General features: G+C 37.5%; 1 protein-coding gene across 1 annotated transcript in view; it reads right to left on the reverse strand.

Moving 5' to 3' along the window:
• oxct1a (3-oxoacid CoA transferase 1a) overlaps nt 1–27,494 on the reverse strand; it is a 59,792-nt gene that overhangs the window by 21,633 nt on the left and 10,665 nt on the right. Inside the window, exons 7-13 of the mRNA XM_084390376.1 lie at nt 26,056–26,120; nt 15,831–15,934; nt 15,617–15,731; nt 12,047–12,141; nt 11,539–11,587; nt 11,329–11,401; nt 8,064–8,139 (exon numbers count right to left, since the gene is read on the reverse strand). Coding sequence (XP_084246502.1) covers nt 8,064–8,139; nt 11,329–11,401; nt 11,539–11,587; nt 12,047–12,141; nt 15,617–15,731; nt 15,831–15,934; nt 26,056–26,120 — 577 coding nt within the window. The remainder of the gene's footprint in view (nt 1–8,063; nt 8,140–11,328; nt 11,402–11,538; nt 11,588–12,046; nt 12,142–15,616; nt 15,732–15,830; nt 15,935–26,055; nt 26,121–27,494) is intronic.

Raw genomic sequence — 27,494 nt, forward strand, 5'->3', positions numbered from 1 at the left:
AAGTCTTGGATGAAGTCTTCCGTCAGCACGCTTTAGATAGAAATTAGAAATTTAATAGAAATGTTCAAAAGGTAATAATGTTGTAATAAAAATGGCAAAAGCACAACTAAATTGATTTTTAAAAAACTAAAATTAAAATGAACATGGAAAATATACAAATAAAAGCTAAACACTAATAAATATTAAAATATTAATAAACACTATAATAGACAAACACAAATAATACTTAAATAACAATGATTTCAAGAGGAGTGCAGCCATTTCATGACTAGATACGTCACTTACTACATTAAAGAATTATAAAGTGCAGAAAAAATATATTTTCAGCACATTTAAAGGTTCCACATTTGGCTCAATTGTTAATTGACAGATAAGTTGCAGATCTTCAGTGTAGTTCTTCAAAATCTTTTACATGCATGCGGTTTACATTACAAGCTCAGTGTAGTCTTTAAAGTTCAATGTTTCTTTTGAACTGGCATCATTTTGTTATATTTGACTTTTTATTAGTTTTTAAAGACTAATATTAGTTCAAAACTAGTTTTAAGCAGTATTTTAATTGCAATCCAAATGAATTTTTCTGAGGTATTCATTGAAATGTATCTTGATGTAGTTGCTGATACCCCGCCCTACATATGGCTTTCTTACAACTTAATAACAATAGAAAATAAGTGATGCCATATGGTTCACAAATTACATCAAATGACGTAAATGGATATGAAACTTGAACTGTCATTTGTCAGATGATGAATCATAATGCATTAACCAGTTAAAAATGGTCCAAGAGTCTATCTCAAAACCACAAAGTGCAAATCAATCAATCAACCATCAAGCTCTTATCATCACTGTTGGCTGTTACCACAGAGAGCTTGACAAGCATTCAAATAAATAACTGGGAGCAAAGTAGAAAGGAAAAGGTCCAAGTGCAAACACCTGCATGGGCTTTTTTTTCTTCATTTATGCAGTCTTTGAAGGAGACACATTCTGGAAGGAGAGCTGTTTACACGTTGGGAAAGTGCCACATGGAAGTGCTGTGTGGGTGTGTGTGTGTGTATATATATGTGTTGAGGGGATTTTTCACATGAAAAAAACCCGCAACTTTAGTGGACAGCAGACTGAGAGTTTCCATGACAACTTATCAAATATTTCCCCTGTAAATCACACTATCCTTGAATTTCATGCCTACTGATGAAGACAAGAAATTATGCCCTTCACTTCAGGCAATTTCCTTTTGTCGGCTTGCGTCCTTATCCGCTCCTCTAAACTCATTCTCTCCTACACAAACTGGCTGGACATTTAAATGTGTGGTGATTCAACAGTGGCTGGCGTTAATGCCGTTTCCTAGACAACAAATGAAGCGCCAGTGACAGTGTGACAAAAGGCTGTGTAGTTTAACAGAGCTGAACATCTGCAGACAATTGAATAAGCCTTCACATTTTGAAGGACCTGTGAACTTTATGGTATAACATTTCATGTTCTTTTTTAACTATTAACCAGAAACATAACCTTTTGGCAAGGTGGCTTGCCTCTGTGCAGCATATAACCCGCTGTCACTTCCTAATTATATATCAAGAAGTCCAAAAAAAAGTAGTTAAAGGCATAAAATAAATGTATAAATTAAAATAAATTTCCCAAAAATAGAATTCCATCTTCATTAACCTCATCATGCTCCAAACTTGACATTTTCTTCTGTGAATCGCTAAATAGCATAAACTGATTAGCCGCAACAAAAAAAACACCTGCCTAATATCGTGTAGGTCCCCCTCGTGCTGCCAAAACAGCTCTGATGTGGACTCCACAAGACTCTTGAATGTGTCCTGTGGTATCTAGCACCAAGACATTAAGGGGCTAACAAGGGGTGTACCTGGTCTGCAACAACCTTTAGGTACATAAGTGGAACATGTCCAAGTAACATCCACATGCAGCCATCCACTTGATCTAAAAGAAAACTTGATTCATCAGACCAGGCAACCTTTGCTTATTCAGCGTTTATTCATTGCTAAACGCATTGCATTGTTTATTCATTGCTCACGTGCCCATTGTAGGCGCTTTCGGCAGTGGACAGAGGTCATCATGGGCACTGTGATCAGCCTGCAGCTATACAGCCCCAAACGCAGCAGAGAGTGATGCACTGGGTGTTCTTCCGCCTTTCTTAGTTAGTTCATGCTTTCATGACCTCAAGGCTAGATTATTGTAATGCTCTACTGGGTGGTTGCCCTGCATGCTGAATAAACAAACTCCAACTGGTACAAAACGCAGAAGCTAGAGTTCTTACTAGAACCAGGAAGTATGACCATTTTAGCCCGGTTCAGTCAACACTGCAGTAGCTCCCTATTAAACACTGTATACATTTTAAAATCTTTTGCTAATTATTTACAAAGCACTAAATGGTTTATCCCCCAGTATTTGAGCGAGCTCTTAACGCATTATAGTCCTTCACGTCTATTGCGATCTCAAAATTCTGGCCAGTTGATAATCCTTTTCCTATTTAGCACCTTAACTTTGGAACAGCCTTCCTAGAATTGTTCGGGAAGCAGAAACACATCTCTTTAACCTTGCATACACATAATGCATAATCAATTTCTATTATTCAAATAAGTTAAATGATTGTTAGGCTGCATAAAGTAGGTCAGCCGGAACCGGGAATACTTCCTATAACGCCCGATGTACTCGTTATATCATAAGAAGAATGGCATCTACGCTAATATTAATCTCTCTGTTTATCCCAAGGTTTACAGCCGGTAGTCAGCCAGATCCTGGCCGGAGGACCTGTGCCTTGACACAACGCATCCCTGAAGTGTCAGCAGAGTGTCAACTAGACTAGACAACTAGACCCTGTGAAGGCGTCATCGACATGACAGCCAGTGGCACTGATCCTCAACAAATCCTTCTCCATACTGGCATGATGAATCAGATATTCAACCAGATGGAACTGGATTAAGTATTTTGAATGTTCCGATCCAATCTTACTTCTGACCTGTAATGCTGCCTGAATCATAATCGTGTACTGTTCGTTTGTTGGCCAGAGGATTTTACAATGGAAATGAATCAACACTGAACTTACTTAGGCTGGACAATGACACTATTTTCGTTTAGAGCTGCTGTACAGCCAAAACTTTGTTGCATTATTTATATAAAAGTGAAAGTGAAAAGTGAGCACATTCAAAAGCGAAACTGACTCTCTTTGTAAAGAGAGAATAAGCTCTTTGACAGCGCGTTCCTCCTCCATCCCTGGTTTCGGCACCAGTGTAACGCAATTCGATGTTGTGGGAAGAAGGAGGCGGGAACCGGTGAACATTCAAACACTTTTAATAAAATAAATAAATACGAAAACTAAAGTAAAGACGGCAGCTCCTCATGGTCGACTGTCGACACACATAATAAAACAAAACAGCAAATAAAATAGTCCAGGCCTGGTCCTCTCTCGTCCTTCACGATCGTCGCTCCACCTTTTATTCTTCTGCTCCTCTGTGAGAGATGCGAGACCGGTGCATTGCACAGGTGTCACTCATCAGCAATCACGCCACCGGCCCCGCACCGTTCTCCCACGACCCTCGGCCTCGTCCTGCTCGCCACAATGGCATGTGTCAAATTGACGTCCACATGAATGGCCGGACTCAGGGTTTCCCAGCAGAGCATTGTCCAGAGCATCCTGCTCTCTCCTTGTTGTCCTCCCACAGTGAATCCTGGTGCCATCACTTCCCCAGGTAAACGGCGAGCTAGTACACAGCTGTCCACGTGATGTAAAACATTACGGGACTAATCGGACCAGACAACTTCTTCCACTGCTCCAATGTCCCATTTAGACACATTGTAGGCACTTTTGATGTTCATGGGTGTTCTGATTGGTCTGCGGCTACACAGCCCCATATGCAATAGAGTGAGATGCACTGTGTGCTGACATATTCCTCCCATAACAATTATTAAAATTTTGTATGACTTGTGCCACAGTAGAGCTTCTGTTGGCTTGGACCAGACGGGATAGCCTTTGTTGCCCTCGTGCATCGATGAGCCTTGGGCGCCCAACACCCTGTCACCCGTTTGTAGTTTGTCCCTCTCAGACCACTTTTGGTAAATTCTCACCACTGCTGACCGGGAGCAACACACAAGCCTTGCTGTTTCAGAGATAAAGCCGTCTCAGTCGCCCTCCCATAACAATTTGGCTCTTGTCAAGAGTCAGATCTTTATCCTTGCCAATTTCTTCAGCATCCAACATGTTGATTATGATAACTTATTGTTTATATATAAAAATTCAAATAACATGAATAGAATTTCATTCATTTAATATAAAAAAAAATAGCCATATTGGTCAAGGGCCATGATTAAATACAATTTTAGCGTGATATTTCTATGTAATTAACTTTACTAAATAATGCATTAAATTGAAAGCCATGAAACATATAAAAGAGAACAAGATGCAGAGACTGAACAGCTTCTGTGGCCTTAAGTTCTGTCAGGTAATGGGTAATTTGAAGTGGACTATAATTTTGCGTCTGGGTTTGCTGAAAGGCTGTATGAGAGCCATTTCTGAATGAGGGTCAAGAGTTAGAGAGTCCCAACTCAGGTTTGTGCACATGAATCATCTTTTTACAAGAGAGTGTGTGGGTGTTGGGATGTGGAAGCAAGCGGGACTATTTCATCTAGTTCAGAACATGTTCGACCCCCATTTTTTGCATCAGTGTTGTACATTATAATTAAAGGCACATCGTGACTATAAAGCGAGGAATTTTCCCTTTTTCTTGTCCATAAAAAAAAAGAAATAACAGCTTCACCATAAAAACAAGCAAAATCCTTCCTTTACCAATGAATGCCAACCAGTTCTTCAGAGAGCTCAAGGCTGATGTACATTTGTTTTTGGATTAAGCTGTCCTGGAACATTATGAATGCTAATTCATAATCCCCTTTACCAATGCTTTAGGGGCATTTTCTGAGGACGCAATAGAGGCAGTGCGTCCTCCACAATCAACAGCACAAAAATAAAAATGAAATTTGATAGGTCAAAGTGGCAATTCACAGTGCATGTGTTTTTGCATTGAAAAACATGAGACGCTGGCAGTGGAATGAGAAAAAACAAAGCACCTTTTTTAAAAGTTAAACTTCTTTTAACTTGAGTGCTGCATCTTTAGAACTCCGTGTCAAGCGCAAGATGCTGCACAAGATGCAACATGAATTCTGCTGTTAACGTTCAAATGAATGCATGCATGCGTGACAGTTGACACTCTATGTTCAGAACATTACCACAGGGATTCTGGTGGGGGTTTGCAAAGTGAGTAATGGATTGGTGACCTGTGTTTTAGCAACATGTCAGCTTGGTTAAATTAAATATTAACCTTCATACCTGTCGCCAACATAACACCTGTGGTGCTTACCGAGGATTTGCTGACTACTGAAAAGTGACTATTAATAATAACAGCTGACCCACAAAAATCTCCCCAAAATAATAGCTCAATCTGCCACACCCTGCCACAACTCTTCTTCTTTTACTGGTACTGGCCCCCTGTCGAAATTGTTCATTTTTGGGATGCTGAGGAGAAGGAGAGCTGCTATCAGTCGATGAGCAGATGGAAGAGGAGGGGTTGAGTAATGTCCCCGTTCCTCTCTTGATAATATGAGTCTTCCAGCTCCAGGCCCTCTGGCTACATTACAGTCTGTTGTCCTTTTAGTCTTGAGAGGTGGCCGGGGAGCCCACAGTAATTGGAGGGATTATTGTGATTAGTCTGCCAGGCTTGTCTGATTCATTAAGAGTTTAAAGGCTAAAGACAGCTTAGAACAGCACACTCTGTGGCACTGCATGCAAATCAATTTATCTTTGATAATGTATCCTGATGTCCCCACAGATAGCTACTAACCTGAGGATGGATGGATGGATGGATGGATGGATGGATGGATGGATGGATGGATGGATGGATGGATGGATGGATGGATGGATGGATGGATGGATGGATGGATGGATGGATGGATGGATGGATGGATGGATGGATGGATGGATGGATGGATGGATGGATGGATGGATGGATGGATGGATGGATGGATGGATGGATGGATGGATGGATGGATGGATGGATGGATGGATGGATGGATGGATGGATGGATGGATGGATGGATGGATGGATGGATGGATGGATGGATGGATGGATGGATGGATGGATGGATGGATGGATGGATGGATGGATGGATGGAACTCGTTGAAGCTCTATTATAGGGGGACTGTAGCTTGATTGGTACAGCAAGGTACTAGCAACACCAAGGTCAGGTGTTTGATTACACTTTGAGTAATTTGATTACAAGTGATAAATTGTATACTCTGAATGCTCTGTCGCTGTCACTTTGGATAAACGCCTCTGAAAAATGCTTTAATTTAAATGTTATCAGCTCACAAATCCATATCTTCGCCATCTCAGACACATTAACTAGCACATGTTTCATGAGTGTAATCCCTTTATATCAGTGTATGTTTCACATTTTGGCCTTATCAAAGTGCAAGTGAGGAGACTTAAAAAAAGCAAGGGACACAAAAAAGAGACAGGGAGGGGGAAAACAACACTGAAAGCAGAGTGCAGCTCATGGTCCATGTGTGCCAGTTTGCGAGAAATAACCTTCAAGCAAACTCGATAAGCGAGACGCGCAGAGGGCCGGGAGGCTGGGAGGCATCAGTCAGTGACAGGGCAAGGGCCCTGGAGAACTATAAATAACCCTGCAGAGATGGCTGTATGCAGGGCAGCTGTGTATCGACAGCCCCTCAACTGAGAGCAGGACCAGGCGCCACAGGCGACAGCCAGCTGAAGAATGGCTCCAAAAAACCACAGCCAACATTGACTCTCATTAAGCCTTGGAAACCCTTTTAATAACCTAAAGGGAAGCAATGACTTTGGATTCAGGCCAATATAGCAGGCTAACAGACATGCAGACAATACTTGGCTGACTGTAAGGAGTAGTACTGAACAATGTGAACGCAAGTAAACTAATAATGGGAAGGAAACTGCTTTGACATGCAGTGAGTCTGATTACCTGAAGCTTATGTTAGCACACACTGTATACTGTGCAATTTAATTGTTGAGGTTTACTAGTTTGCTTTATTTATTGTGTTTTTTTTAGTGGTCAAAGAAGTAGTTCTCAACTGGTGGATTGTGTCCCAAAAAGAGCCTAAATAAATACACAAATATACACACACACTATATATATACACACATTTATGCTCAACAAGGCTGCATTTATTGTATGTATGTATGTATGTATGTATGTATGTATGTGTGTGTGTGTTTGTATTTTTTATATTATATACACATTATAGGAAAACACATTATATTAAATAAAGTATAATAATAGTAATAGTAATAATAATAATAATACATTTACAAATATAGTTACTTTATTACATTTTTTGAAACAGTACCTTGTTGGGTAAAATCTAAATGTAAAATCTGGATCCTTAAGTAAAAAAAAAGTTAAGCATCTTGTTCTAGCTAATATTCTGACCAAAATTGTTATGCAATTGTTATCCCAAATGTTACAGTATAAATTAAACTCTTCATGGGTTTGTACAAGTGCTACCTCAGTGAAAACTTTTTTTTTCTGCTTGAAAGGATGAGATAAAAGCTGTAAAATGAGACCATAAATCTGTATTTATGCTCCTCAGAGAACATTATCTTTTGCATAAATCACTTCTGATTTCATGCTGTGAGTTCTGTCATTAGCTGCTCATTGATTTCCATAAAACAAAAGGAAAGCTCTCGAGATAATTTCAGCAGGAGGCTGGAAAATAGATGCAGATGGAAAGAAGGGAAAGAATTGGAGCTGTTCTATGACAGTCTTGAAGTTTGGTTTGATTCAGCAATGAATGTATGTGTGATGAAACTATGAATGAGCCTTTACCTTTTACACAAGTCTCTATTATAAAATACTTGAGAAGGACACAAGAAAATGTAATTACAAACATATTGTACTTACAAAACAACATGCAGTAGCCAAAACTGAAAGGCTGGACTGAAGCAAGTAACATTTCAGCTTCACTCTGCCTGGTCAGTCTGACATATTGTACCAATAAGTGAATGAAATTGTGAACTTGCCGGAATCATCCAGTTGGCCAAATCTCCATATTTGGATACCTGCATGGCTCCTAACATGGTCAAGTTGATATGACCCCTAGAGGAAACAAAAAAAGACATCAATGCCAAAATTAATGTGGGGTCACATTTCGGCAAAATTTCACTGGCAAAAAAGGCCCATTGTCTATTGTCAATAGAGTAGCAATGTGAAGCACTGCACAGAATGTCAAACGAAGCAGCTTTCTATTGGTCAACGCGGCAAAATCAAGCGACCAACTGAACCTTTCGCGAAATCTGAGTGGGGAAATCTTTGCCCACACGCAAAATTCCACATTGCGCGGATTCCTATTGAAATGACGCTATTTCTCGCAAGAAAACTCACAAACAACAGCAAACGTGACTGCACCTTTACTCAGGAGTATCGTGGCTAATAAACGGAGCAATTCCAATAGGGTTCTCACACCATCGGTGCTCAGGTCCTAAATATTTAGACAGATGCAGAGTTAGGCACTTAAACTAATCTGTTTGGTCTCACTAATTAAAATAATAGAATTATAAAATGATATTGTTTTGAATGTGGAACAACATAATTTGGTTTCAAAGCTGTAAAGTCTGCAATAAAACACTGAGAACCGGGACATCCTGTTTCCAGCCACTGTTTTGGTTATGAGATCATGTCGTTCGGTCATGGACAAATGCAAGATTATTACTTAGGTCATTGCTGACAAACAATTGAAATTAATAGTTCACCAGCTTATGTTAGGGTGAACTTCAGTACTTCCTTTATAACTAGTAATTCATGCTCAATACACATTTGATTTAGGCAAAATTGTCAATTTCAAAAGGCCATCCCACAAAAAAAAAAAACCTCAACACTTCCTAAAAGACTAGATTAAATCATTTGAGTAGTAAGGACCTGTGTGTCGAAAAGTCAAGCCTATTGGCTTGAAATAGTGCACCACTAAACCACTGGATTGTGATGGCCTTATTCATGAATCTACAGACAGACTGTAAGTGGGTGGAAGTGCTCTATTCTTAATGTATGTGCTGTCATGACTCCCCTTGTGCCGGGTACAGCAAAGACCCCATGACCATTCACTGTGCTCCCTATTGCACCAGACAATTAAGGCCTAAATATACGACCGCTGCTGGATTCACAGACGGCGAACACAGAAATAATTCTGAGGCTTGTGGGAGGGCGGCGTTAGCTGCCTGTGGAAAAATCGATAAGGCTCATAAAACATCAACGGGGAGTTTTCTAAACGACATGGGACTAATGCTTAACATACAGTTATGCAAATAACAGCATTATTAAAGATAAATTTAAATTTGTGACACTAAAACAGATAGCTGGAATAAACAAACAAACAAACAAACAAACATGCATATATACATATACATATACATACACACACATACAGACCCTTTCCAAAAAATTTGAATATCATGGAAAAGGTCATTTATTTCCATAATTTCATTCAAAACGTTAAACTTCCATAGATTATAGATTCAGGGCCCACAACTTAAACGGTTTCAAGTATTTAGTTGTTTATTTGTACATAATTTGGGCTTCCAGCTCATAAAACCCACGAAAACAGGATTTCAAAAAATTTGAATATTACATGAAATCACACAGTAATTACACAGTGATACCATGGTCATTGAACCAGGTTTTGGTTCTTTTGGCAGTGTGGGCAGGTGCAAATCCTGCTGGAAAATGAAGTCAGCATGAAGTGCTCTGAAAATGTCCTGGTAGACGGCTCGGCTGCATTGATTTAATAAAGCACAGTGGACCAAAGTCCTCTTTTCTGATGAGAGCAAATTTTGCATCTCATTTGGAAACCAAGGTCCCAGAGTCTGGAGGAAGAATAGAGAGGCGCACAATCCAAGATGCTTGAAGTCCAGTGTGAAGTTTCCACAGTCTGTGTTGGCTTGGGGAGCCATGTCATCGGCTGGTGTTGGTCCACTGTGCTGTCCACTCAACGCAGCCGTCTACCAGGACATTTTCAGAGCACTTCATGCTTCCTTCAGCAGACAAGCTTTATGGAGATGCTGACTTCATTTTCCAGCAGGATTTGCACCTGCCCACACTGCCAAAATAACCAAAACCTGGTTCAATGACCATGGTATCACTGTGTAATTACTGTGTGATTTCATGTAATATTCAAATTTTTTGAAATCCTGTTTTCGTGGGTTTTATGAGCTGGAAGCCCAAATTATGTACAAATAAACAACTAAATACTTGAAATCGTTTAAGTTGTGGGCCCTGAATCTATAATCTATGGAAGTTTAACGTTTTAAACTTCTGGTTTCACCAAACTGGTGATGTTTGTTGTAGTCCTTAAAAAGCAATTTCTTTAAAAGCAAATATCTCCCTTTGCTTTGAACTTTGAGCATTGTAACTTTGCAGATGTTGTTTATGCTCAAACAGCAACATTACACACTAACTAAAGTTAGAAAAGTGAAATCATAATCAACCACCCCTTTAACTCATCCTGAAATAAATAAAAAAATTAAGTTGTTATGCTGCCAATATCATTGTTTTTAAATTATTCATTTTAATAATAAATAAATAAACTTTTATATTATTTTTAATTAAATTAGACAAAAAGAGAAGTATTTTCTCAGTGGTCTCAGACTCTTTGTGTTAATCAGTACACACATGAACACTTGGTGTCGTCAGGAAATTGATATTCACATACACAGGATGCAGAATTACACACTCCCGCACTTAAGACCAGCAAGAGTCAATTGCTTTATTGACAGCACCGCAGGTTTCTCCGTGAAGGCCAGAACGGCACCGAGAGAGACAAAGCACCTTATTTCCGGCCGTCTCACCCTACTGAGCAGTACAAGAAGCATCCAATTAAAGTAGCCACCTGTTTTGACAGAGCTGAAAATGTCAGCCAACATGCCCAAAGGCGCAGTCAGCTTCACGGCCGACTCATTGCATATTCTGCCTCCGCTCCATTCCACACATTCACGATTAACACTCAGAAAACAACCCTTTACCAGCTGCAAATCAAGCCCTTACGCCCCAAAACAGTCACGCCACTTCATTCAACACAGAAAGTCACATTTCTTATCGGAATGTCTAAGTGAGCTCTTCCACCCACAGCTGGTTTCTTTAAAAGTTTTATCATCTGGGTCAAAGTACTCAGCCTGTCTGGAGGACCAACCAACTGAAAATAAAGTCAACTTGTGAAAAATGTTTTGTGGAAATGGTTACGCTTAAAAAAAAAAGCCCTTATATATGATTGAAGACTAAAATGTGATTTGTCCTTACCCTCTGATCATGGCAAAGGATTCGTCGCTAGAGAAATAGGCTGCTCCAGGAAGAACTGTGACAGTTTCTTTACCTGAAACGATAAGGATGAAATGGAAAGAGCTTTCATTAAGTGTTCCAAATGGACAAATTAGATCATTAAAAGGCAATTTATGCAATGCTAATGCTGTATAACTGTCTACAAAAATGAAAGTGAGGGATAATTATTACCAGCATTGATAAGATCTGCATCAACCTCTTCCACTGTTGGGTAGGGGCCCTGAATTATATTTTTTAAAAATAAGTACGCATTAATGCTTTTATGATGAGTGCAAAAATCACTTGGCTCATATTAAAAAAGAAATATACAACAAACAACAACAACAACAACAACGTTTATAGTTAAATGGAGACCAGAATTTAAATCTTGCTTCATGTAGACAAAAGACATTTACACAGATCAAATGGTTTTATGTCTACACTCATTATTTTCTATTTTATATATGATAGCACAACAGTATATCGGATAATGGTAATATTTGCCATTAATATTTTTCTCATATAAACTACAGATGCAATTAAAGTGTACACTTAAAAACAACTAGATTTAAGCAACTCTCTCATTAAGTGAGTGTTTTTCTCTAATTAACATAATAATTCAAATCATAACATGGTTTTTCAATAATGTTTCTAACTGCATTTAGCAAATTCAAAACAAATCTGTTAAAGAAGAGCTTACCAGCCCCAGAATGCCATTTTCACTCTGCAGGTGGACGGTAATATCTGGTTTAATGAAATTACTTGCCAGCATGGGGATCCCAATGCCCAGGTTAGCTAAAAAGGTTATCAAACTGCATTAAAAGATTATCATGAGAGAAACACAGGAAATGTCATTTTAGTAAACAATAAAACCATTGTTGCTTCCAATAATCTGTTAAAATTAAAGGAAAAGCTCACCCAATTTCAGTATGTTTTTCACACAAAGCTACCATATGGCTCCAAAAGACTTGAAATATAGCACACAAGATGTGTGAATCGGTTTTATGGTACTTTGAAAGCTTCAGTCCTCATTCATTCTAATTGCATGGCAAATAGAGGCCAGTAAAATTCTTCAAATTTCCTTTTTTTTTTTTTTTTTTTTAAAGTAATATAGTGCAACAGTCAGGTAAAAACTCCTTTCATTTTCTCCAAAGGGAAACTGATTTTAAACGATACCTTATAAACCTTTAAAGAAGACGTCAGCTCGCATTATTTCAGTTTATTTTTAAAATAATCGTTTAACAGCTGAATTTCTGGTGAAACACTACATTACCCTACAGTACAGTGTGTGTGTGTGTGTGTGTGTGTGTGTGTGTGTGTGTGTATGCATGTATGTGTATTATATATGTGTATTATATATTGTATATTAAAAAAAAAAGAAAAAAAAAACCCATTGATTTCAGGGCGATGGAACCGTAGGTACTAAAATGCTATAACTTGTTGCTACGTCATGCTACGTCATTCCTGCTCCACTCTATTTTCAACAGCATAATGAAATAAAAATTGCTGGAGAAATATAAAACTACTTTTTTTACTTTTTCTTTTTGTGCAAAATATGCACACATATACATATATATATGTGTATATGTATATAAAATAAAATATAATATATACAAAATAAAATATATATAAAATATATATGTGCATATTTTGCACAAAAAGAAAAAGTAAAAAAAGTAGTTTTCTATTTCTCCAGCAATTTTTATTTCATTATGCTGTTGAAAATAGAGTGGAGCAGGAATGACGTAGCATGACGTAGCAACAAGTTATAGCATTTTAGTACCTACGGTTCCATCGCCCTGAAATCAATGGGGGTTTTTTTTCTTTTTTTTTTAAGCTGTTACGTGTCTTGAAAAGGCAGTTGCTAGCAAGTGGCTAAGTGGGACTACAGAGGCTATCGAGGAGATTAAACATCATCACGGCGAAAAGATAAGCTCAGTCCGCTTTTACAGCATCATTATGCTTATAATTGTGCTCTTACAAACTATTCTAACTCAAACGTTCTGGGAAAATGTTTTTAGATAAAAGCTAAAAAGAGTAGTTGGAAGTTTAGTGATGGTGACGTTGAAGTGGTGCCGACGTTTATAGTCTACCTTTAGCTTTTTACTCCTGGCGACTGCATTTAGGCTTCTACAGTGCATCCGGAAAGTATTCACAGGGCTTCACTTTTTCCAGATTTTATGTTACAGCCTTATTCCAAAACGGATTAAATTAATTATTTTCCTCAAAATTCTACAAACAATACCTCACAATGACAACGTGAAAGAAGTTTGTTTGAAAACTTTGAAAATGTATAAAAAAAACACACAAAAAAACACATGTACATAAGTATTCAAAGCCTTTGCCATGACACACAAAATTGAGCTCAGGTGCATCCTGTTTCCACTGATCATCACTGATTGTGATGTTTCTACAACTTGATTGGAGTCCACTTGTGGTAAATCCAGTTGATTGGACATGATTTGGAAAGGCACACACCTGTCTATATAAGGTCCCACAGTTAACAGTGCATGACAGAGCACGAATCATGCCATGAAGTCCAAAGAATTGTCTGTAGACCTGCGAGACAGACTTGTATCGAGGCACAGATCTAGGGAAGGGTACAGAAAAATTTCTGCAGCATTGAAGGTCCCAATGAGCAGAGTGGCCTCCATCATCCATAAATGGAAGAAGTTTGGAACCACCAGGACTCTTCCTAAAGCTGGCCGCCCGGCCAAACCGAGCGATCGGGGGAGAAGGGCCTTAGTCAGGGAGGTGACCAAGAACCCGATGGTCTCTCTGACAGAGCTATAGTGTTTCTCTGTGGAGAGAGGAGAACCTTCCAGAAGAAAAACCATCTCTGCAGCACTCCACCAATCAGGCCCATATGGAAGAGTGGCCAGACGGAAGCCAATCCTCAGTAAAAGGCACATGACAGCCCCTCTGGAGTTTGCCAAAAGGCGCCTGAAGGACTCTCAGACCATGAGAAACAAAGATTGAACTCTTTGGCCTGAATGGAGAGCGTCATGTCTGGAGGAAACCAGGCACCACTCATGACCTGGCCAATACCATCCCTACAGTGAATCAGTATGGTGGCAGCATCATGCTGTGGGGATGTTTATCAGCGGCAAGAACTGGGAGACTAGTCAGGATCGAGGGAAAGATGAATGCAGCAATGTACAGAGATGTCCTAGATGAAAACCTGCTCCAGAGCGCTCTGGACCTCAGACTGGGGCGACAGTTCAACTTCCAACAGGACAACGACCCTGGATAGACAGGATCACAGCCAAGATAACAAAGGAGTGGCTACGGGACAACTCAGAGCCCAGACTTGAACCCGATTGATCATCTCTGGAGAGATCTGAAAATGGCTTTGCACCGACACTCACCATCCAACCGGATGGAGCTTGAGAGGTTCTGCAAAGGAGAATGGGAGAAACTGGCCAAAAATAGGTGTGCCAAGCTTGGTGCATCATACTCAAAAAGATCTGAGGCTGTAATTGGTGCCGAAGGTGCTTCAACAAAGTATTGAGCAAAGGCTGTAAATACTTATGTTTCAAATTTCAAACAAACTTCTTTCACGGTGTCATTATGGGGTATTGTTTGTAGAATTTTGAGGAAAATAATGAAATTAATTCATTTTGGAAGAAGGCTGTAACATAACAAAATGTGGAAAAAGTAAAGTTCTGTGAATAATTTCCAGGTGTACTGTAAATTCATAAAAGTTGTGTTCACCTGTGATAATTATCTTGATGGACAAATTAGTATCAGAAACTTTTGTTGATCACAGAGCTTGTTTTTTGCGAGAAAATTCAAAAACCTATGGAAAATCCTATTGGGTTTTTGTCGAGGAAACCAGCGTGATGCTGACTGCCAGTTGGCCTACAAAGTGACGTCATACCTGCACCACTCAATTCTTCATTGAATTGTAGTTTTCTTTCCCTCACTAAAACCGTTAAGTACACAGTCTTGTACTTCTGTCTTTTTGTCTGATTTTCAAAATCTTTTTTGCTTCAAATCAAAGTTTGTAGTGTTGTGATTACAAAATCCGTGAATTGGGTTCACGGCTTATAACTCTTTAATGAAAACTTTTTAAAAATCCCTATAGGAAAAATTTATGGAAAAAATATACAGGTATATACCTCTATACAGGTTTTGATCAACGTGAGGGTGAGTAAATGATGACAGAATTTTCATCTTTGGGTGAACCATCTCTTTAAAGGATAAAACAATGGTCCAGTGAGATTAAAACAAAAAATTTAGGTGACATGGTCGGAAACACTGTACATACCGTACATCCCGTCCTCAAACTCCAGCGCAGCTCTGCGAATAATCCTCTCTCTCACAATATCAGAGTCTTTTTTGGGTTTGGGATTTTCAGCCTGGCCTTTCTTAACTGTACGCCTCTGCAAAATGTCAGACAGAGGGACGGCAAAAAGATGACAGAGGATAGATGGATAAAGGAAAACTGATAGAAACGAGTCAGACAAGTCACGCCACCTCACCTCGATCCGTTTCTCGTAGAGATCTCCCTTGACGATCCTGTGGACGTAGACGCTGGGGATGTGGATGTCCTCTGCTGCAAACGTGCCCACATCTACAATCTCCTCTACCTGAAGACAGAACATAGACCAGCTGAAGGTGACAATGAGATTAAGATCTCATGTTTCTTTGTAATACAAATTGACAGAACTGTTGACTAGCCATCTCACAACTGTCTAGTTGTTTAGTGGGGTAGATAAGTTTATCGAGATTTTCAAGTACCTTTCAATCTTTTGTGCAATGGCTAAAGGGGGTGCTGCAACCTCTCAGAGACAGTTTTAGCATGTTGACAGGATGTAGGGCAAAAAAGATTTTAATAAAAAAAAAAGCTGTTCGAGTGGTTTTAACTTTCTATTTATCACTGTATCTATTGTATCTCAGTTTCCACAAAATTATTAAGCAGGGCAACTGTTTTCAACATTGATAAAAATAAATCAGCAAATCAGCATATTAGAATGATTTCTGAAGGATCATGTGACACCGAAGACTGAAGTAATGATGCTAAAAAAATCAGCTTTGCCATCACAGGAATAAATTATATTTTAAAATATATTAGAAAACTTAAATTGTAATAATAATTCTAAATATTACTGTTTTTTGGATCAAATAAATGCAGCCTTGGTAAGCATAAGAGTAGTTTCAAAAACATTAAAAAAAAATCCAGACCCAAAACTTTTGAACGATAGCGCAGGTTCACACATCCAACAAAGAACACTCAAAATACACATACTGTTTCAAGAAAATTGATGAAATAAGTCTGGTAATGGACACCGGGCCAGATGACAGTTCAGTGTCAGACATTTCTTCACTGCTCTGTATCATCATCTATCATCAGCTCTCTGTCTGCCATCCATTACAGCTGACAAACATACCATACACTGGAGGTCAAACTGCCCTTGAAATTTTTGAAAATGCCTTCCATTGTGTCAGACGTAAGAAAAAGCTTTTATTCTGAATTCAGATATATAGATATTGCCTTTTCAGTTGCTTTTCCACACAGGATTGATATGGGCAGCTTTAAGGACCCTTCAGGGAACAATAAACCTGTCACACATAAGCAGCCTGATTGAGGAGGGTTTGCCCTGCAAATGGGAAATTGTAAACCTATCTCTCTTGGGAGACTAGAGGATATGAGCAAGGGGAATTGTGCTGACAGCTACTCGAGACTTAAACTTTCACAAACTTTCCAAAAATCACTAATCTTGAAGTCAAGAAGTTTATAAAACTGGCTGAAGGGACAGTTTTGCATATAAGTCAGGATTTATTCCTCAAAAGGAGATGTCTAGCAGAATGTTTACTTTGCTCTTTTTATAATCGTCACCAAAATCGTCATCAATCACCAGAAACTCCAAAAAGCATTTCATTTCAAATTTCATTTGTGCATATTATAATATTTGTATATTCAAATTTGGCACTTGTAACCAGTTACAAGAAACACAAGAGCTAATAGCATACTTGTGATTCATATTTCATTTCTGCAATTTTAATATTTGCATATTCAAATTTTGCATTTGTAACCAATTACAAGATACACAGGGTCTTTAGTAAATCCTGACAGTAGATTTTAACATCAAAATAGGGTTTGAGCTGGCACGTCTAGTATGGAGCTTCTAATACTCCATACTTTTGATCAAATGGAAATTTTTGCTATTTTCATATTTGCATATTCAGATCTCTCAATTGAACCAATGGCATTTACCATTATTAATAACAAACAAACCTGGTGTGGGAACACCTTTCACTGTCATTAAGGACAAGATAACTTATAAACTTTCTTTGTTTCATAGAACAGAGAAAATCATTTTAATTTAGATTTTGGATGAACTTTGTGATCAGAATGCGTCAGGTATGCCTCATTTTGCAAAAACACATTTTCCTCCACATCCTCCCATGTTGAATTTCGCTGTTGTACCTGTTGTGGTGTTGTGTGTGATAACAGCACAAAGCCTCACACGCAGTTTCACAGGCAGCGCCGCTGAGAGCTAAGAGAGCGGCTTAGCACTCCTTTAAGGAGCAAAAATAAGCTCTTAAAATACTGAATAAAAATCGGAGACTCAGAATAAGGGCTCAGGGGAGAAAACAATTTGCCGAGAACCAAATCGATGCGCCCCAAAGCACGTTTAAGCCCTGCAGATGTGCACAAACAGACAACAAAAGCCAGGCATCCCAAGTATCCGACAGACCAGCGTGACTGCAGCTGTCAGATCCAATATGCTTGTGCATCGTACATAAAGGGAAATACATATTTCCTGAAATTGGTCTATTTTACAACTGTGTCCTCTACATGCGGCACCATTAGAGAGGGCAAAACGATGAACCTAGATTGAGCGGTGTTGTTGTCATGGTTACCGCTGGTGGCATTTGCCATTTTATCACTAGCCCGGGCTGTGCAGGGCAGAGAGTGATTGAAGGGCTCAAGGCTTCCAGACGGCCTAAGGGTTTAATGCAGAGCACAAAATGAAATCTGTAGGAGTTAACATTTTCGGAGAGTTCGGTGCCTCATTAACCCTTCACATACACAGTTACCATATACAGTAGGATTCAAAACAGACCATACTGGTTAAAGGTACAGTACATCCAAAAAAATTAAATCTGCCATTATTTATTCAACCTCTAGTCCAAATCTGTATGCTGTTATTACTTAAAATTATGATTCGTTTAAAGAATAATTTAAATTTCGGGGTGAACTGATCCATTAAAGTGACCATAAGAGAGGTGAATAGTGCTTTGCATTGCTGCATATTATATTATATTATTATGTTAACATTTGTTAAGTTAAAGGGTTAGTTCACCCAAAATGATTCCATAATTTACTCACTCTCAAGCCATCCAAGGTGTATATGACTTTCTTCTTTCAGCCAAACACTTCCAGGTTTTTAATGGGAGTGAATAGTAACTGAGATTTTGAAGCCGAAAAATACGCATCCATCCAACATAAAAGTAATCCATACGGCTCCAGGGGTTAATAAAGGCCTTCTGAAGCAAAGTGATGTATTTTCTAAGAAAAATATCCATATTTATAACTTTATAAACCAGTGGTTCTCAAAACTGTCCTGAAGGACCCCCAACACTACACGTTTTCTTTGTCTCCCTAATCAAACACACCTGATTCAACTCATCTGCTCATTAACCCATGTGATAATGAGCAGATGAGTTGAATCAGGTGTGTTTGATTAGGGAGACAAAGAAAACGTGTGGTGTTGGGGGTCATTCAGGACAGGTTTGAGAACCACTGTTATAAACTATAATCACTTTCTTCCAGTAACAGCTGTACGCGAGTCGAGTTCCGGCCGAAAAATAACGCATGACGTATTGATAAACGCGGAAATGCAGAGGATAGAGCAAAACAAAACGAGAATTTTTCAAGAGAAATGTCGCAGGAGCTTGAGTTTGTTGCCCGCTAGAGGCGTCTACTCACACATAAGCTTACGCTACTCCAACATCCTACGTCATACGCTGGAACTCGACTCTCTCGTGAACGCGCAGACAGACATTACCGGAAGCTAGTGATTAGAGTTTATAAAGTTATATTTATGGATATTTTTCTTACAAAAAAGGACTTTATTAACCCCCTGGAGCCGTATAGATTACTTTTATGATGGATGCACTTTTTTGGGCTTCAAAATCTGTTACTATTCACTCCCATTATAAAGCTTGGAAGAGCCAGAATATTTTTAAAAATAACTCCGATTTTGTTTGGCTGAAAGAAGAAAGTCATATACACCTAGGATGGCTTGAGGGTGAGTAAATCATTTTTGGGTGAACTAACCCTTTAATATTAATAATATGAATTAGTTTACTTTATATTATATAGCGTTTGGTCTTCAATGGAAATGAAAATAAGCTTGATGTCACATAGAAAGCAGGAAAAAAGGGATACAAAATCCTTGAGGGATACAGAGGAACCTTTTTATCCAAGGTTTGTTCTTTTTTTGGACTGTGAGCCTTGTCAAAGCCGGTTAAATCTGCAGAAGCTGATGGGCACATGCTGTTATGAAACAGTTAGTGTGTCTCGATCAGAAACATGAAGTGAGTGTATGCTACATATCGCTTTCAATCTGGCAGGTAGCTAAAAATGATTAAGCGTTTATTTTTACACGTCTCACTTCATATCAAGTGCCAAGCATAAGCAACTGACGGCACACGAATAAACGGTAATCTTCAAAAATAGGTTTGTGTAAGCAAGCATGAGACAAATCCAAAAATCCAGTGAAGGCATGAACAGGACCAAGCTAACAATGTGACATTTTCTAATAAACACAAAACAAGGTGTGTTTGAATATACTGAGGATACATTTTGTGTAGTAGTTACAGTCTTGTAACGGTAATTTTCTAAATGTAAAAAAAAAAAAAAAAAAAAAAACATTCCTTCTCCAGATGTTTCAGCTCAGTATGAGTATTTTTATGTTAGAGGAAACCCAGCCTATCAGCACCATGCACCTTGAGGGGCCGCCAACCCGAGGCTAAATACAATTACCACTTCACTCAAGTGGCCCTCAAGGGTAATATGCACCTACTAAAGAGAAGGGGACCTCTAAAGATACAGGTACGTTTTAAAAAGTTATTTATCGACATGTAGCACATTTTCATATGTGAGCTGTGATAAACCAGAATTCAGCCTTTAAATAAACTAACATAGCAATCTACAATATAAACACAATTGATTATCATACAGTATCTGTACATACATATATACATATATATACATATATATATATATATATATATATATATATATATATATATATATATATATATATATATATATATATATATATATATATATACAGTGCTATGCATAAGTGAATACACCCATGCTAAAGTTGACTAAAAAGAGGAATAAAAAATCATATTTTGGAAATTGAACTTAATGCCTTAATTTAAAAAATTAGGAAAAATCCAACCTTTAAGGACACCAATTTTCTTTGTCAATGAATAATGTATCGTAAATAAATAAATGTTCTTCCTTAAAATACATGGTGCATAAGTGAGTACACCCCTATGTTAAATTCCCATAGAGGCAGGCAGATTTTTATTTTTAAGTATTTAAAAAAAAAAAAATTTAGGATACTATGCATCCTGATAAAGTTCCATTGGCCTTTGGAATTAAAATAGCCCCACATCATCACATAGCCTTCACCATACCTAGAGATTGGCATGGTTTTATTTCAGTTAGCCTAAATAGCTAGTTTGATTTGCATTGAGAGATGATCTTATGGAAAGTACCCCATGCCAATCTCTAGGTATGGTGAAGGCTATGTGATGATGTGGGGCTATTTTAATTCCAAAGGCCAAGGGAACTTTATCAGGATGCATAGTATCCTAAAAAAAATTTTTTTTAAATACTTAAAAATAAAAATCTGCCTGCCTCTATGGGAATTTAACATAGGGGTTTACTCACTTATGCACCCTGTATTTTAAGGAAGAACATTTATTTATTTACGATACATTATTCATTCACAAAGAAAATTGGTGTCCTTAAAGGTTGGATTTTTCCTAATTTTTTTAATAAGGCATTAAGTTCAATTTCCAAAATATGATTTTTTATTCCTCTTTTTAGTCAACTTTAGCATTGGTGTATTCACTTATGCATTGCACTGTATATATATATATATATATATATATATATCACATATATACACACATACACACATATTTTTTCCCCATAAACCATCACCCTCATCATGGGCGGCAGTTTGGTTTGAAATGTGCTGGGTACAGAGACCCATTCGGAAGTGCATTTTCAGAAGTGCTGGGTACAACGACGCATTTAAAAAAAAAAAATTCTCTCTTTTTCGCAGGTCATGTTTTGAAATACGATGTCCTGTAGCTAAGATTACTAATGAAAATAAATCAAAATGTATACCAAAATGTGATGATGTCCGACTCGTTTTATGAAGAAGAAAGCCTTAAGTTTTCAAAAAGCATTAGACATATGACCCACTATTCTGCTTCAGAAACCATGTTGACAATATGACATGACGCGGTTTAATGTGCCTAAACAATGATTACCAAATTTCTCTCTCATATTGCTCCTCATAACCACTGAAAGCGGTCAAAAAAAATCAAACCTAAAGTCAAATTATTATGGATGTTATATGACACTAAGCGTTTCAGCTTCACATTTTCAGTGGAGCGGCTGTGGGTTGACTCCACACGGTTCTCATGGGCTTTATACTAACGTGGAAAAGCTTTACGTGGTTTAATGTACCCAAACAACGATCACCAAATTTCTCTCTCATTTGCTCCTCATACCACTGAAAACTGTCAAAAAATCTAACCCAAAGTCTAATAATTATGGACGTTATCTGAAAAAAGTGGTGGGTACAAAATGACTCATGACGAAATCTGACGCGTACCCACCATCCCCCCCGAAATCGACGCCTATGACCCTCATACAGTATATGTATGCATACATTTGTAGGCCATTGTGTAATTCGCACCCTGGTCCTGTCCAGTAAATGTGCAGAATGATAACAGAAAATCTTTACATAAAGAAATACTCAAATATTCTACTAGGAGGTTATTTGTTTGAAATAGGACTGAAAAAAAAAAATCAACACTACGATCTACTGGCTTCACATTTAGCAATATCCCTGATCTCGCTCATAACACCCCAGCTGTCGCTCTTGCACTGGTAATTTATGTGCAACAAACCAAAAGGATAATCAGCGTTTAGAAATTGGACAGAGGGAGGAGGAGATATAATACCTTTGAGGACGAATTTCATCAATAACCAATTAGCCCCATCCTGAAAAACTCATTTCATGCAACCTGTCGTTTCAACAAAATTTGAAAAAGAACAGATCGGAACCTTTACAGCCAATGTGACTAGCAAATATGACCTTGTTTGAACTAACTGCCCTCGCATCCCACAATGCTCTGGGCCTCATTGTACCTGCGATAACAGGATAACTGGAATATGCCACGGATCTGCTGCGCAGGCTTCTGTCGCCTGGCAACCAGCTGGCCGAACTGATTTCGCCTGCTTTATTATTTTTCTTAATCTGCATTTCCTTTGGTTAATGCGAATTATCAGTTCTTTTTAATTCATTAGGAAAATGGCAGCTTTACAGACACACAGCTATCAGATATCCTGTTAATTAGGACGCGGTCTGTTTTATAACAAGAGGAAATAAGGTGGCTGTTTCCTCTAGTGGCATCAGTATTTCCAGCGCCTGGCTCTGACAGGCAACAGGAACGCTTCTCTCGAAACGCTGAGCCATTGGCAAGCCTCATCAGCCAGCCAATTGAGAGGAAATAATTCAACGTGGCTGCTGCGTTTGGCCAGATTATAACTGGATGATCATAAAACACTGTCTCCCTTCCAAGCAGCTAAATATGGCCTCAGCTACTTTGTCAGAAAGTAAAGGAAATGCTGAAGCTATAAAATATAGTGCACTGAACCAAACGACAGTCTCTTTGAAGTAAAACATGGGACAGAGTTTAAGCTGGCTCCAAGCACTCCGTAATAAGCTTATTAAGGACTGTAAGGATGATTTTCATATGCAGGTAACAGGATGGTTCTGTCTGGGAAAAGAGATGTACTTGCAAAAACCACTATGCTCTCAAAATGCATTTGCACAAGATTTCCACTATATTAAACTACTATAGTCTTCAATTGACCACTACTTAATTGATTTTTAATCACATTAACTACATGGTTTACTAATTAATGATAATTGATATAAATATTTGCTGAGAAAAGCCCTAAATTAATATAATTCAACGACACTTTTGCAGACAAGTAAAGCGTTAAAAAGACATAGAAGAACATCAATAATGTTAATGCTGCCTGTAATAGCAGCTTGCTCCTATTAGCTGTATTTAATTCATGCTAATCAATATGATTCTAATTGCATGAAAGTTATTTTTAATAAAAACAATTTACAAAATTAAATATGTGAATCATAATAGGGTTATAATATATTAATATAACAGCAGTAGCTGATTACAATAATCTGACTCGTACCAACTGTATTTTATTTTATTCTATATTAATGAATATAATTCCAATTGCAAATTAATATTGTTAATATATACAATTAAAAATATATATTACAATCATAACAGGGTTATAATATATTATAACTTTTGTTTTAATAATTATTGTAAATAAACATGTTAAATCAACAGCCCTAGTGCAAAATGCAATCAGTGTAATGCAATCGAAATATATGACTGCGCATCCTGAAGTGCAATTTTAGAATACAGGATGATTTTGTGATGGAGTCATAAATAATATGCATAAATAATTATGTACATCCATCTGCTATTTGTTCTGTTTACTGTATCAAAATAACAGTAGTGGGTTTCATCCCTAAATAGGATATACAACAATTCTCAAACTATGCTACCATATAATTGTTAAATGTTTTGAAAAAAGTATCTTATGCTGTATTTATTTTATCAAAAATACAGTAAAATCAGTAATATTGTGACATATTATTACAATTTAAAATAAGTATTTTTTCTTCTTTATATATATATATATATATATATATATATATATATATATATATATATATATATATATATTTTTTTTTCATTTTTTTTTTTTTCAAAATGTAATTTATTGCTGTGATAGCAAAGCTGAATTTTCAGTATCATTACTTCTTACGTGTCACATGATCCTTCAGAAATCATTCTAATACGCTGATTTGCTGCTCAAGAAACATTTCTTTGAAAACAATCGTGCTGCCTAATATTTTTCTGGAGAGCTTTTTTTTCTCTCTCCATGATTTTTTTATTAGAAACAGTGAGAAAGAGTCGTGTGTTTAAAAGAGCAGCATTTATTTGAAATAGAAATCTTTCGTAACATTATAAATGTCTTTACTGTCATTTCGGATCAATTTAATGAGTCCTTGCCGAATAAAAGCATATTTTCTTCTTTTTTTCTTCTTAATGACCCCAAACTTTCGAACAGTAGTGTATATAAATAGACTCCTCCAGTAAACCTTTTAAAACAGATGAGACAGACACGACACCTGTAACCCAAATGACTGTTTTCCTTTCTCATCCCCAGACAACAGGGATGGCAGTGAGTCAATCTTTATTTGGAGTGAGTTGGCACCACAAACAACATCTTAACCAGTCAAACAGAGGCAGAATGCAAGATACACACTGTTGCTCAGCACTCAGCCAACTGATTCATTTTCCTAGCAGGATGGCTTTCATCACCAGGTGCACAAACATTGAAAAAAGGTCTTTAACCATTACGGTGTGTTCAGAGAACTGATAAGCTTATCTTTAGTGGGACTGCAATAACCGTATTGTCAGAGGATACTGGCTGCTAATAACTGCTCATATTGCTGTGCAGCCACAATAAAGACTGAAAACCGGACAAATAAAAGCTCTAATGCGCTGATAGCATCCGACACAATTGTAGCAGAAGACAATTAAAGAGTCTGAGTGGGCTAAAAGTCTTCCTTCCTGATGATAGTACTATTGGTAGACAGACAGTGAAGTGTGAAGACTAGTTACAGAAATATCTGCTCAAATGGTTCAAATTCAGTAGTTATTGTTTCACATTGTAAACCATTTCAAACCAAGGTTGCAAGAGAAAGAACAGTGCTGATGGAAGATCAGATTCATTAATGGAGTTTGTTCATGGCGACTGAAAAAGTCTTTTGTCCGTAGCTGCGCGTTTTGAACAAAGGCTTAGATAAAAAGCATATTTGATATGCAGGCAAGTGTTTGAAAAGCGCTCTTGATAGAAAGGAAATGAAAAAGGAGTGAATGGGGGGGAACAAACTTCAAAGATCTAGATGAAACCAACTATTTATTTTGTTTATGTGAAAAACAATGATGAAATGAAATGCAGGAGGGGGGAGTTTAATCTATAGGATGGACAACGTGATACATGCACAAGCTTGTAACCTGTAATAAAGCATCCAAACAGGATCTGACAGAAGCACATGGGCAGAGGTCCTGTGTGTCACACGTGGCTGCAGTAACGCAGCGCACGAAAGCAGTCTTTAATATAATAATCCACAAAAGTATACAGGAGAGGCTCTGGGGAAACCACAACCACATAAGGTAGATGACACAGAACTAAATAAACACAGAGACTTTTAATGTAACACACAACACCTGGGTAACTCAAGGTAAGGAGAAACTGGCAAACAGAAAACAATGAGGTCTGAACCAAACTAAACAACTGCATAACCCTGACAATATGGTATTCACCTACCTCCACAATTGTGATCTTGGCTGCCTTGCACATGGGCTGGTTGAAGTTTCGTGCTGTTTTCCTGTTAAAAAAAAGTACATGCTAAGCATTCACATTTTTAAAACCAACTTCAGACATGTAGAGCTGAGGTGGAACTGTATGTATCAATGTGTGGCATATTCTTTCCTCAAATTAAGACCCACTGATAATTAAATATGGTGAAATGAGCCAGAATGACAAGCTATTAAAAATCAGTCCAGAACCATTAACAAAAACAATGGTACCACTTTATTTCAATAGTCCACTTCAGAGATTCTACTAACTACAAGTAACTGTGTAACTACATGTCAACTACCAGTCATTAGAAACTTTCTAATTAACATCTGCTAACTCTTTATTTTCATGATCCAAAACAGTCATTCTACTGACTAGAAGTACATGTCAACTTATTATAAACGTATTAGCCCTAATAGTCTACTTATACTCTAATGAGAGTTAGTTGATATGTAGTTATTGAGAGTTAGTTGACACGTAGTCGTTACTTAAAGTTACTTATAGTTAATAGAATGTCTATGGTGGACTTTTGAAATTAAGTGTAACAAAAACAACTTAGTCATCATCCATATTGGTGCCATCTTCCTAAGAAAAATCAACCATACAATTTTATGGTAAAGGAAACAGTGCACCCTTGTGGTAAAACAAAATACCACACTTACATGTATATAACGTTGCAAATGTAAATGAGCAATAATAATGTCCTCTCTGTTCAAATCTTTATTGTTTTCATATCAAATATAACACAATTTTTACCATACACAGCTATTTTATAAGACTTTTTATAACCCCTTTTTTAAAAACTTTCTATTCATCAAAGAATCATGAAAAAAGGCATGACGGTTTCCACAAAAACATTCCACAGCTTTAACTGTGTATAATACAGAGCCACTAAACGGACATAGTGAATGAAAAATTATATGAGATGGAGGAAAAATGATTTGTCAATACATTTGCATTCATTCAAAAATGTTTTTCGTTCCCCCGAGAAACTTAGTGTTCGCGAATGCAAAGTTTTTGGGGGGAATGCCAACGTTTTTGCGAGGGAACGCAAAAGCATTGACTTCTTATTTTACCTCCCATCTTAAATTTATTCCTCCAGACCATGTCCCTTTAGGGGCTCCGTAGTTTTTAGCACTGATAATAATAATAAGAAATGTTTCTTGAGCACCAAATCAGCATATCGTGACACTGAAGACTGGAGTAATGATGCTGAAAATGAATACGTTTAAGAATAAATTACATTTTAAAATATATTAAAATAGAAAAGAAATAGAAAAGAGATATTTCAAAGAGTAACAATACAGATATTACACTATACTAGTATTGGTAATATTAGCAATAATATGTATAATATTTCAGTAAATATATTTAATGTACATAAGACACTTTTAAAAATCTT

Source organism: Rutilus rutilus, assembly GCF_951802725.1.
Source record: "Rutilus rutilus genome assembly, chromosome: 19".
Taxonomy (NCBI): Eukaryota; Metazoa; Chordata; class Actinopteri; order Cypriniformes; family Leuciscidae; genus Rutilus; species Rutilus rutilus.